The sequence below is a fragment of the Triturus cristatus genome, chromosome 1_2 (genome assembly GCF_964204655.1).
Source record: "Triturus cristatus chromosome 1_2, aTriCri1.1, whole genome shotgun sequence".
NCBI lineage: Eukaryota > Metazoa > Chordata > Amphibia > Caudata > Salamandridae > Triturus > Triturus cristatus.
In genome coordinates, this window is record NC_140580.1 from 585,162,090 (window position 1) to 585,175,173 (window position 13,084).

The window sequence follows — 13,084 nt, forward strand, 5'->3', positions numbered from 1 at the left end:
GGGTCAAGAATTTTTTGTTAGGCCAGATTTCTGCCAGGCTACAGTTGAGCGAAGGTGGCAGCTTCGCTCACTAATGCCTTTGTTTCAGGCGAAAGGTGTACAAGTATTTTTGCTTAATCCGTCAAAACTAAAAATACTGCATCAAGGAAAGCAATTGTTTTTTTCATCAGAAATCTTGGCCAAAGAATTCCTAAATACATTAAAATTAGCCGCCGTGTCCTGTGAGGTCGTGAGATATTTGTTTTCTGGCTAATAAGGAATGCTGTGAATGTCACTAATCTCTTTTTCCCTTTTCCTTTTCACATTATTTTTATCTGGGCCAGCTAAGCTGTGTCAGGCTACTGTTAAGTTCGTGTTGGTGAATATTGATCTCTTTTTTTTTGATTTGGGATTTCTACAGGGGAGCCCCCCTGTTCCACATCACTAGGGACCTTCTGGTCCTTTTGCCGTGTTTAAGGGGACGGGGAGGGGGTGGGGGTCGGGGAGGGGGTTTGCTCAGGGCGGCCCGGGGGGGGAGGGAGAGGTGGGGGGGGGGGGAAGGGGGAGAAAAAACACAACTTTCTGTTTAGCTTAAATGATGTAAGTTTAACATGTTCTGCAAGCTTAGTACAGTCAGATGTGGGCAAGGCTTTTTTTTTAGACTGTTATTTGAATTTTGAATTTAGCAGGTTTATTGTCTATCTCTACGATAAGTCCCTAAATATTCTAGGTCCCGACCAAAGAATTAGAACTAGATCAGTATGTTCTTTTACAAATCGATGGAAGCAATAATATTTAGCTATGGCTAGCCCCTATCTCCGCATAGCTACTATCAACATATGTGGGCTCAACGATAAGAACAAAAGAAGAAGGGCACAAGAAGATTTAAAACTTTTTGGTGTAGACCTATTATGTCTACAAGAGACCCATATATCTAATAAAGATTGTAACCTGCTAGGAACCATGGGATTTAAGAGACTAGCACATACCACCCAGGACTGCAGGACAAAAGGAGTTGCCGTGATATCAAGAAATAGTAGTCTGACGTGTGACCGTAAAAGTGTGGATAAACTGGGTAGATGGACCCTTATGGTCATCAAGGGTGGATCTGGCCACTTTACACTGGGTTCAGTCTACTCCTCGGTATTAGATGATCCCTCAGTACTGAGATTTCTATCCAGTGAGCTCCCGTCTTGGCCAGAGCCATACATATTGTGTGGTGATCTAAATATCAACGGGGCTGAAACCGTAGGCAATACCGGAACCAGTGACCGTAAACCACAAGTGCGCAGGGCATTAAAAGATTTAATAACAGATATGGGGCTTATTGATGTTTGGCCTAAATTAAGGGGTAAGGATCCAGGATTTACCTATTATTCAGCCCCTCATCAAAAATGTGCCAGACTGGATTATTTCTTGGTCTCACCATCACTTGTTAAGGCTGCAAAAATTGAACTACTCCCTAGGGTTCTATCTGACCACAACCCATTGATCTTTGAATTTCCTGTTAATTGTATGGTAAATAAACATAAAAAATGGTCATTCGAAAGGGCTATTCTTTTAGATCAAGATTACAAGAACTATATGAGAAGTAGGATGGGTGAATTTTTTAGTACTAACAAGGGCACGGCACCCCCAGGTATGGTCTGGGACACATTTAAGGCCTGGATACGTGGGGAGACCATTAGCTATGGAGCGGACAGAAGGAAGAGATACATGGATCAGGTGAAGGGTTATTATCAGAAACTTTCTCAACTCGAGTCTGAATTAATAGCAAAAATAAGAGGCAAAAGCGAAATTACTGAAGTTTTGGATTCAATTTTAGTGATCAAGTCAACTTCAAATGATTTCTATCTAAGCAAGTCGGCTGGTCTATATTTGGTCAAGCAGCAGGAATGCTACGAGTATAGCGAATCTGTTGGGCGACTGCTCGCGGTCAGGACTAGACAACAAATTTCTGCCCGTCATATAAGCCAAATAAAAAATATGAATGGTGCTTTGATTATTGATGAGGGTGAGATTAGAAATTCTTTTAAAGACTTCTATAGAGCCCTGTACGCTGCAGAAGCGGTCCCAATTGAGGGCTGGGATCCTCTGCTCTTACCCAAAATTAAACTTGCAGATGAGGAGGCGTGCCTTCTCGATGTGGAATTTTCAGATCAAGAACTCCAGGAGGCATTATATGATCTACCATCATCGAAAGCTACCGGCACTGACGCTATACCCTTGGAATTTTATAAAACTTTTTCTAAGGAGCTGGGAGTGGAGCTTCTTGGCCTTTTTAATTCCATAAAGAGAGGAGACACACCACCGCCCTCATGGGGGTCGGCAAATATTGTTATATTCTTAAAAAAAGATAAGGACCCGTTAAACATGGGCTCCTATAGACCCATAACACTTCTAAACAGCGACGCTAAGCTATACTCTAAGATTCTTGCTTCCCGCCTCAACAGAGTTATGCCGCGGTTGGTTTCCCGGTGGCAGCATGGATTCATACATGGAAGGGGGACAGAGGATCCCATAAGAAGACTTATTACAGTGCTTGACGCCTCTGATGTCTTAAAACTCCCAGTAGCTGTGGCCTTCCTAGATGCCGAAAAGGCATTCGATCGGGTCTCTTGGAGCTATTTATGGAAATGCCTTAAAGCTAATAATTTTGGAGAAGGTTTCATCAGGTCAATGCAGGCTCTGTACTATAAACCATCAGCACAGGTACAGATCATGGGAGTCCCTTCTGAAACGTTCCCTATAGAACGAGGGACAAGACAAGGATGCCCATCTTCCCCCCTGCTATATGCGCTGTATATGGACCCATTTCTCAGGGCCTTAGAGGCTTCAGAGTATATTTCCCCCTTCAGACTAAATTATATGGACATCAAAATTTTGGCATACGCTGACGATGTCGCCGTTGTCACGTCGGACTTGTCCACTGCACTGCCTGAAGTCGAAATGTTGGCCGAGAAGTTCGGTCAAATTTCTGGCTATAGGCTTAATAGGGACAAAACCCAGATTTTAGTCAATAAATTTATGACTTCTATAGACGATAGAATAGTGGAGGAGGCGGTGTATCTTGGAATTCGTGTCAGGGCTAAAACTGAGGAGATAGTTGAGGTAAATATAACTCCTATTTTATATAAAATTAAGAAGGATATGGGCCGATGGGACAATCTGAAGCTATCTATTATTGGGAGATGCAACCTGGTCAAAATGGTGGTTTTACCGAAATTACTATATATCTTTCGTACAATACCCTTAGAAATACATAATAGGTGGTTTCAGCTGATTGAGCGGGAGATAGCAAGATTCATTTGGTTTTATAGAAAAACGCACCGTGCAAATCGCTTTTTAACCCTATCAATTGAAAGAGGCGGACTTGGATTGCCAAATTTCAGACTATATTATTTGGCGGCATCACTTAAATATTACTGGCCCCTGTTTCGACCCCTCGATAACAGGACTATGTTATCTAATGCTCTGCCTACTATATATGAGATGTTAATGGGCCCGGGAGTACGGGGTTGTTTCTTAAAAATGTACGAGCCCAGTTACTACAAAAGAACTCGATTTAAGAGTCTGATCACCGCATATCAAATCTGGACCAGGGTTAGAAACAAATTAGGCATGGGCAGGTTTAGTAGATACACCCCATTTCTCGATAATAGTCAGGTCCCTGAAACACTGCTGGATGGATATTTTGACCGGTGGTTACGGGCCGGAGTTCGTAATATAGCAGACCTGCTGGATGGAGATCAGCTAGCCACATTTGATGTAGTTAAAAATAGGTTCAATCTTACTAATAGCGATTTTCTTAAGTTTCTACAAGTAAGGGATTTCATTACCAAGAAAATTGGAGGTACCATGGGGCTTACTGCTATCCCGCTGCTAGACACTATTACCGCCCGTGACCCTCCTACAATCTCGAGGCTCTATGGGATACTTATGGATGGGGTACCCGACGATATCGAAAAGCAATCTAACAAATGGCAGGAAAGACTTGGTCGCCGACTCCTGCCTGGAAAACGCTATTGTATTAGCTAATACCGTATTGTCTACAGCTAACCTACGTGCACAATGTTTTAAAACATTCTTTGATCTCTATATTTCTCCTGCTAAAATTATTAAGTGGGGTGGGTCGGAGGGTATTCATTGTTTCAGATGCCAAACTTTGGGCGCAGATCTGGTGCATATTTTTTCCACATGCCCGGAGCTCGAGAAACTTAGATTGGAGGTTACCTCGTTTCTGCAACATGTTCTTAACAGAAGGATACTGCTATCTCCCCAACTTATGTTATTGGGGGTATCAATACCAGAGGACAACTGTAAGGGGTTTCTGTTTATTTCAATGTCTATACTTAGACTATGTATTGCCTCTTCGTGGCTCGATCCACAACCTCCAACATTTGGGCAATGGAAAATGCGCTTGTTACATGTATTTCATTTGGAGAATGCCCTCTATGCCCAAAAGGGGAAGAGAGGGAGAATCAAGGGTTTAAAGATTTGGAGACCACTTAGTGATTGGGCTAATGATTTAAACAGCAATAGTTAAATCCCCTTTTTTTTGGGGGGGGATAAATCTGCTTTAAATTTATCTGAAATGGTCTATACTGTTTACCTCCATTGTATGTACGTGCTTGCATCTTAAGTAAGGCTGTAACTTTATTTTTTTCTTCAATAAAGGTGTTAAAAATTCAAAAAAAAAAAAGAAAGCATAAATTACTCAAAAATGACATTCAAGGCCGCAACATTGCAAAGCAAAACTATCAAACATTTTTGTAGCTATAAGCACGCTGCACTCAAACTATAAGGGCATTCACACGGGAGGATTTGGTGGGTCTCCAACTCCAATTGTCTGGTGGAGAATTAGGCTGATAGTTTCCCCCATGCCCTGCATGGCTCACTTGGCTGTCAATGGAAAGATGCTGATAATCTGAAGAAGGCGGGCACTTAAAAGAAAGTAATAGGGAGGCATTCTGGGCTTACCAGAGAATTTGCTTCCTGGTGATTCACAAACAGTTCTAGAACCTCTGGCTGAGCGAAGTTTGGCGATAGCTGCTCTATGTTGGAGTTCATAACTTTGAGCAATTTTCAGTGATGGTAGGCATTTACAATTTTGGGGACGAGTGTGAAAGAATAATCAAAGGCTAAAATTCGACGACAAAGAGTACCCTCCATCCCACATGAAACAGGTATGCTACTGGACTACTGAAGTGGAGTTACTAGAGGCCAACACTGATTAATATTTGGGGTATCAGGAACAGACCTAGACAAACCTGAAGGAGGAGTTCTTTCTTCCCAAGGTTTGACTGGCAGGAGATTAAGTCAATGCTTCCCTACCTGTATGCTGGTTTTGGCATTGGCTGAGTTTGAGTGGTCCTGAGATGACATTCTTTTTTAGGATTCATAACTAGATTTATTTCTCAGCGACCCAAAGTAATGCTCAAATGAATCTCTTGCCCTTTCTTTATAGATCCTGTAAGGCATAAGATTACACAGAGGGTTCTTGTCCATGTTTTGATTTTTTATTTGGGACCGCTGTACAAAACAGAGTGGAAGACCTACCTTTAAGCACAAAATGCAACAGGAAGTTTCCTAGGCTCCTAGACAATAAAATTATGTTCACTCAACTAGGTGGTTCCATCCAAGAAGGATGAAATAATTACTTTTCTATCATACCAGATGTATTTTGGCCTTGTACTATCGTCAAATATATTAGGAAAATTCACATCACTTCTATGCACACCATCCTATGCTTACATTTAGACGGTGCATCTTGGGACCATGGTCATTAAGAAAGCCTTAGACTTCTAGTAGCAGGTTGCAACATGTTGGCTTGATGCCAGGGTTGCATTTTCCTCCTTATTTTTTAATCTTACCGCCTGGAGACCAAAATAAAAGGTTGAAGATCAACCATTATGCTATTTAGTATTTTCTTTGGTCCCTTAGGCATTCCCAAACAAGGGCATTTCTCAGTAACACTTTTTTGGGTTCCCATTAAACAAGGATACTATTACTACAAGAACTGACCCACTCGTGCCACAAATCTGTGGCATGAGTGAGGAGTGAGCCCTATGATGAAGCATGCCACCCGTAGGAGGGTGAGGGCCCAGCTTTCGTTTAATAGAGGAACTAATAACATTGACTGATACTGGCCCCTTTCAGGAAGAACTAGGATACCTCGCCCTAGGTATAGTCTTGGTATTTAAAAGTTCCATTGCCATTACCCTAGAGTACTGCGTTATAGCTGGTTGGTTTTGGTAGATACAGAATAGATGGTTGATCATCTCTTCTTTCCATATCGGAACGTTACTTGAAAGTATCTTTTAAAAAAAGGTACTATATTCTTAAAAACAGAAGGGAGGCAAATATTTCTGACTTACTTTATGCATCCTCTCAAAAAACAGGTCCTACATGAATCCGAGCAAGAAAAAAGTCAAAGCAGTTAAACTGCACGAACCATTCCATTCTAATACATATTATTTATAATTTGCAAACAAATGCTAGGGGCCCAGGTTTTAGGTGCAAACTGTAATACAAACATACGGCATATGGTAAATATAACTCAATAGTAATATAAGGGGACAGAGCAGACCGTTCAGTGGTAAAACAAAACACACCAGGTCTTATGGAGCAAATTAAATAGGCACATTATACAGAGCAAACTATACTTAGAGGAACAGAAAACGGGGATTCCCAGAGATGATTAGAGTAGGGGTAGTCAAAATCATAATGAACTTCATGCCTGCAGATTAAGCAGGGGATATTTTCATTTATGGATAAAGCAGGTGAAATGGTTGCTGTGTCATGTCTTTGGGAAGACTGTTTCATATAATTGCACTGCCAGTTTTAATGAACTATCACCAAATATGTGAACTCCATGCAGAGATGAACATAGGTCTTTCAAAACAAAACATTACAACAGACATCAACCAAGCCTAAAAGATTTGAAAGGGGACAAAAGGATACATGAGGAAGAACCTGCCTGGAAACCGAAAGTGTTACGAGTTCTTGCCATGATGAAATGAAAAGAGAGAAGTGAAATTAGATGAGGGTGCAAGAGATAGGAGTTCTTCACTTGTAATCCGCCACGAAGGGGAAAGCCAAGAATTTCCTCTATAGCACCTGCCTGTATGGTTTTCAATAAGCACATTCAAACATTTTTAATCTAAAATGTCTAAAGTCACCTTGGATTTGCTGGATCACAAGGTTTTTGTCTTTCTCTCTCTCTCTCTCTCTCTTTGAAGGAAGATTAGGACATTTAAAAAAATACCCTATATTTAGTTTTAAACACAATAATCGAAAGCTCTGATGAAAGACAGAGGATCCCCCACCGTTTTTTTAATAGTGAAGTTTTTATTTACACAACTTCCCTGGTATTTTGGTTGGGGTGCTTCACTCAGTCAGCGCACTGCTGTGGTCTCGTGTCAGACAGTGAAAAAAGTGTCACTGATGGAACCAACACCTTGACGGAAGCACTGTCAAATGGTCTTTCGACCTCTCAAAGTCTTTCGAAAGAATGAATACCCCCTGTGAGGGTGGGCACATACACATTTCTCAGTTTAAAAAATAGCGACGTTCCTCTTTACAGGTATGGAGTAAGCGGGAGGCACAATACCACATTCTCTTAGGATTTAGGTACCAGTGACACATTATTTTTAAATATACCACATAATTTAAGAAGAACTAAATAATTTGAGGTATTTAGGCTACCACGGCGTCAATGTCTGGTGAATGTTTTAGAAAAATGTATCTCTGCTCGACATATTACTAGACATCTTGTACGGATGTAGGATAAATATTTCACATTTCAAAATTTACAAATGTTAGTTACAATCTACCTTGAACTTGCCGGTGCCTTCTTCAGCTCTGAAAAATAAATGAAAGCAGAGAATTTGAAGCTTTTTGTGTTTGCAGTATCACACAGCATCTAACTCACCACAAATCATTAATCATAAATATTTCATGCTCAAATGCTTTGTTGTTTAAAAACAAGCCATTCAGTCCATCCACGAAGCATGCCGTTTAAATTAATCTTTCAGCTTCACTGGGAGCTGCACAGCTCTTAAGTGCCCTACAATTAATTTTCAAACAGGATACCTCATGAATTACCACAAATCTTTTATGTTTCCAATAATTGCTATCCTGACACTTACCATAACGAAATAAGCTTTACGCAGACCTTTTGTTAAAGAATGAACAGTAAAGGAATGCAGATTACCATATGCGGTAAATCTAATTTACACAGGTAGCATTCTTCCAAATATGCAAGTTCAACACCGCAGCCTACTTGTGACCAAGGTTTGTGCCATTTTGTGGGTAGATCTTAATTTCACTACATGCCACAGAACCTACTTCCGAGACTTGGGGTATCCTTTCTTTTTTAAGGAGACGCAGCATGGAAACAAAAGCGCAGAAGGGGTGGTCTTGTCACAAAGACGCAGGGAAAGGGGTGCAACAGCAAGACAGAAAAGGAGGAGAAATGTCTTGGTCAAATGTGGGGCGAGGTGAAGGGTAAGAGGAGTGAGTACACGGATGAGGTGATTTAGACATCTGGGGAGTGCTGAGATGAGATGGTAGGGAGTAGACGAAAGGGAGGATGCAGAAAAGGAAAGACAAAGATCCTTGAGTGTGCGGTCAGATTTAAGTAAAATATTTCTCAGTGGTTTGTTTAAAAAAAAAAAATGTTTAAACAACTTTTATTGGTTGTTAAGAAATATACCACTATTTTCTCCTAATTCATGTTGGTCAAACACAACAATTGCTCCGTTCAAGTAAGTGAACGATTTTGAGAGAAAGACAGCTTTCCTATAGTGACATTACCCGTGCTCACAACACCGATGTGCGGCAGGACAATATGAAGCTGATTACACTGGAGGTGAACAATAATGCTTATTTGAGGTTTGAAAAGCCATCTCTTTTTGTCATGTTTTTTGTAGAGAAGGTTTCCATACCTCTATTCTTCATGAGCGGAATGACAATTTTGTTGCAGCCTGAAAATGTACTGAGTGCTCTCAAGGAAGTCTTAGAAGAATGAATGCCTGCTTGCCTAGTGGCATAAGGTGATCCTGCTAAACTAACTTCCCTACTTAGTTATTTTCCCATGGAAAAGTATTTTGAGGAGCAGCTGGACGAAAGCGTATCCAGTAAAGAGGGGAAATTCCTGGATCAGCTGACTGCTCCTCCCGGTCACATGGGATGAGAGGGAAGGCGGTCCTCTGAATAGGAGATAGGATACTGGTGCCATGACAATATAACATCATACTTCAAAACCATGTTGAAGAATAAGTGTGTTCAAATTGATTAATAGATCCAAACTTGGTAGCGCTTTACTTCCTGAGCTTGGATCAGCAGCCTGCAACATACTGGGACTTTTCATGCTGGAGTACTCGATCAGTGCTAACCCATCATCTGGAAGTCAGACTTCCATGTCTAAATCAAAAACTGAAGAGTGCTCTGAGGAGCCACAGAGAGGTTCCACCAGATGCCACCCACGTCCTAGTCTTATGCAGCATTCTAACCTGGGTGACCCAGAAGTATCCAGGGCACTTATATTAACATTTCCCTAGGTTAGTGCCATCCATGAAACAATCAGATGAAGTCAACACAGGGCTGGTAAACTTGCCTTGCGTTCACTCTACCAAGCCCATTTCGGGAACAAACTGGTCTCGTTCTACATTCTTCTTAGTCCTCAGGCGAACTCTTGCAAGCTTTTCTTAATATAGCCCAGGTCACCTTTGTTTCCAGATGCTGTGCATCATCAGGTCCCGCGGTAAGGGTTCTTTTAGATATCTAGGTTGTCTTGAACATTCTGAAGGACTGATATTAGGTAGTTAAAGCTGCCCACGGAAAGAGCATGCGCACACAAGTAGCATAAAGGCGTCAATTGGCTATGTTCTTGGGTTGTAATGAAGGAATATTGTAAAGTATGTGTGTTGTGGCACATGCATGAAAGAAAAGCGAGACTTATAAGAATGACCTATCCATTACGGAGGAGATCTGAGGCTGGCAGTTGGAGACATGATTTTGTGAGATTTATCTATGTCAAAACAGACAACAGCATAAATACACACACACTGGGGAAGTAAAACATGTTAGAGTTGTCCTGAAGTCCTCCCTCAGCAATCTGGGCAGGGGACTGCGGCATAATAATTTCAGCAAAGTGGGTGGTGCCCTTCGACAATCCCAAAGACAGATAGGAGGGAGACTCTGAGGTAACAGTGCCCAAGTTCAGTCTCAGATGGCATTGACAGGACCGACTCCTGACCAAAATAGTTATGAGTTCAGAATTTTTACTAAGGGTGTCTATGTCCAATAATTAATGCAATTTACTCTGGAGTGTTCTAAAGTAGGGGAGTAATGAATATCCCTCACATTACAGACAGATCCTCTTAATGATTTCTCCGAACAAACTTGAAGTTTGATGCAAGGCAGTTTCTTCCTGGAAGGATTTACATTATCTCTCATCTGGACAGAATTCAACTTACAGGTGTTTTACCTGAGAACGGACGCGATTTGGAGTAATGCCTTATATTGTGCTGTGTGTAGAAAACCCCAATATATCGTTTACTCTAGGAAGAGATTTTTGGCTGATGAGACTAGAGTATAATCCCACACACCTCATGTCAGAGAGTAGTGTTGGGAGGTCAATAGCACCTCAGAAGGGAAGAATATACTCCCCTCAATTCATTCAATTATGCCAAGTAATAGTAAAGCTCACTGCACTACAGAGGGACTTACAACACTTACCTTTCACTTAAGTATTATTACAGTGGTTTAATAAATGGATTGTGTGCACAGGTATTTAAGAACATTAGTAACAAATGAAATGATGGTCTATCCAAACCTGACCGGGTGAGACTTGTTTCAAGCAGTGAGACCGAAAGGCGCACAAGGGGTGAAGCATTGCCGACTTGTTCTATGTACAATTCACAAAGAAGGGTATTCCTGGTCCTGGGTCACAAGTGTTGAAACAGCAGGAGAAGATGCACTGCCATTTACAGGGGGGGTCAGGATACATCCTGAAAGGGAAGACCACATACATGCATCCACAGCTCTAGTTTTGAAGATAAAAATCCTTCACCCCTGCCCACGGGTTGCTTAGGAGGTTGCATTAGCACAGTGTACTCAATACTCCAAAAGAAATGGATTTCTAAGCGAACAAACCGACACATTTGCAGGAGAGTGGGATTTAGAATTGATGTTTGTTTTATGACTCGTCTTCCTACCACCTTTGGGTGCTGGTGAAAATCAATTTGGGAGTTCTAAAGTTTAAATCTACTTTCTTTCCGTTTCCGAAGAATGAATGAATTCAGTTTTCCATAACATTTGACTATAGGAAGATCTAGTCCGATAGGCCTCTCTTCAGCATACACAAAGGTTTGTTTTCTCTGGAAGATAATCCTTTTATCTAAAAGGATAGGGTGCTGCATCTCAATTAAGCTAGGACCTGCAAATTCCACTAAAGCAGACAGCCAATATAAACAGTCTGACAAGGAACATTTCGTGAGAGGGACTATTCATTAATAATTCAAGCTTAGCACTACCCTTTTCGCCTTTGAGTTTTTTTGCTGCCACTAGGACTGTACAGGTGGCAAAATATCAGCTTTTCACTAATGTTACATTGACTGCATCTGAATCACTGTATTTAAAATAGTGAGGATGCCGCACTGCAAATCCAAATCCCCAACCTAAGTGCAGTTTCTGTTGTTAGAAAATGCAAATAAATGTCAACAGCAGAAATTCTACTCCATTCTTATATCGACTTTATTTCTTAAGGGCTATGCTGAGGAAAACTGATGAGGTTTTCTGGTATAAGGAAACCATCAAAAACTGGCGGTGCAGGCCAGTGACTTTCAACAGCAGTATAAGTGAGGGTTTAATCCTCTGGAAGTGTAGTCTGAAGGAGCATTCCAACAAACGTCACTAAACAAATAAATCTGACATATTGCACTAAAATAGGAAAAAGGGTATGCAAGAACCAGGATTAGAGAGGCCTTTCTACACAATATAGTTGTACTTGAGACTGAAAGAGATGATGCAGTATTATAAACAGAAATGTCACGTGACTCATTTCGTTCAAGGTGGCTGCTACAACATGCAACTTGAAAAAGGACTTAATCTGCCAAAGAAAGGCAAGTGAGGACACCACCAGTTATTTTAAACCCATCTGAATTTCAAATGTCATGTTACGAGCAAACCCTAAACCTTTTAAATTAGGGTCTCTAGAATCCCATGCACTGCCAAGAAGAGTCTGGTGGTTGGTAAGAAATAAGTTCTGGTTTAGGAGCTTACAAAAATATATTAATATCTGAGATCAGAGAAGAAACATTCTGCATAATCATTTACACCAGCAGGATCTCACCACAAAACTGAGGGGCAAAGAGAAAGTGAGGGAATAAAATAGGTACAGACCAAAGCCCACTTTGTCCATCATTTGTCCAGAGAAAAAGCTCTGCATAATGTTATTGTCTAAAGACACTGCTAGTTTATACATGACAATCAACCAAGATCAACATCTCCAACATATTAAAAAACCAGACAGATATGGTTAGTTATAACAAACATTTTCAATGTAGTGTGTAGCAAGGAAGACACAGACCTCACAAGCATCTGCCCACCAATAAAAATAGATAAGCATTTGCAATGCAATAGGTCTCGCAATTCCGAGAGTTTGAGCTATTTAACTTAGTGTGTTGCAAATGATTTTTTTTTTAAGCGGATGGGTGGGTGGAACGTGGAAGCAACACGAGAGAGGGTGGTGGGTAACAGCAATATGGGTGGATAACAGCAATAAGGGGAGGTAACAGCAACATGAGAGGGGGCGCAAAACCCAACAGGGGTTGGAGCGGCCACTTTTGGGGAATGCGATGAAGAGAAATACACCAGCAAGTGAATGAGTGAGAAGTACTTGGGTAACAGCAACACAGAGCGCATGGAGTGCTTGACGCAAAGGAAACAAATGAACTATTAATGACATGGGCTATAAGGTTATTAAACTGCATTGGGCTCTTCAGCTAACGGTGGCATTACCATTTAAGGCAGTAAAGGTCCGCTGTATTCATGTGCACAGATTTTTCCACAAAGTCTGGGCGTACTGCTGCAGCATGTG

General features: G+C 41.1%; 1 protein-coding gene and 1 long non-coding RNA gene across 2 annotated transcripts in view; one reads left to right on the forward strand and one right to left on the reverse strand.

Annotated features, from left to right (window-relative positions):
- Window positions 1–13,084, reverse strand: part of PCGF6 (polycomb group ring finger 6) — a 226,331-nt gene that overhangs the window by 124,290 nt on the left and 88,957 nt on the right. The window contains exon 7 of the mRNA XM_085606658.1: window positions 7,815–7,842. Coding sequence (XP_085462784.1) covers window positions 7,815–7,842 — 28 coding nt within the window. The remainder of the gene's footprint in view (window positions 1–7,814; window positions 7,843–13,084) is intronic.
- LOC146867683 (uncharacterized) overlaps window positions 1–13,084 on the forward strand; it is a 54,715-nt gene that overhangs the window by 26,413 nt on the left and 15,218 nt on the right. The gene's annotated exons all lie outside the window — the stretch shown is intronic.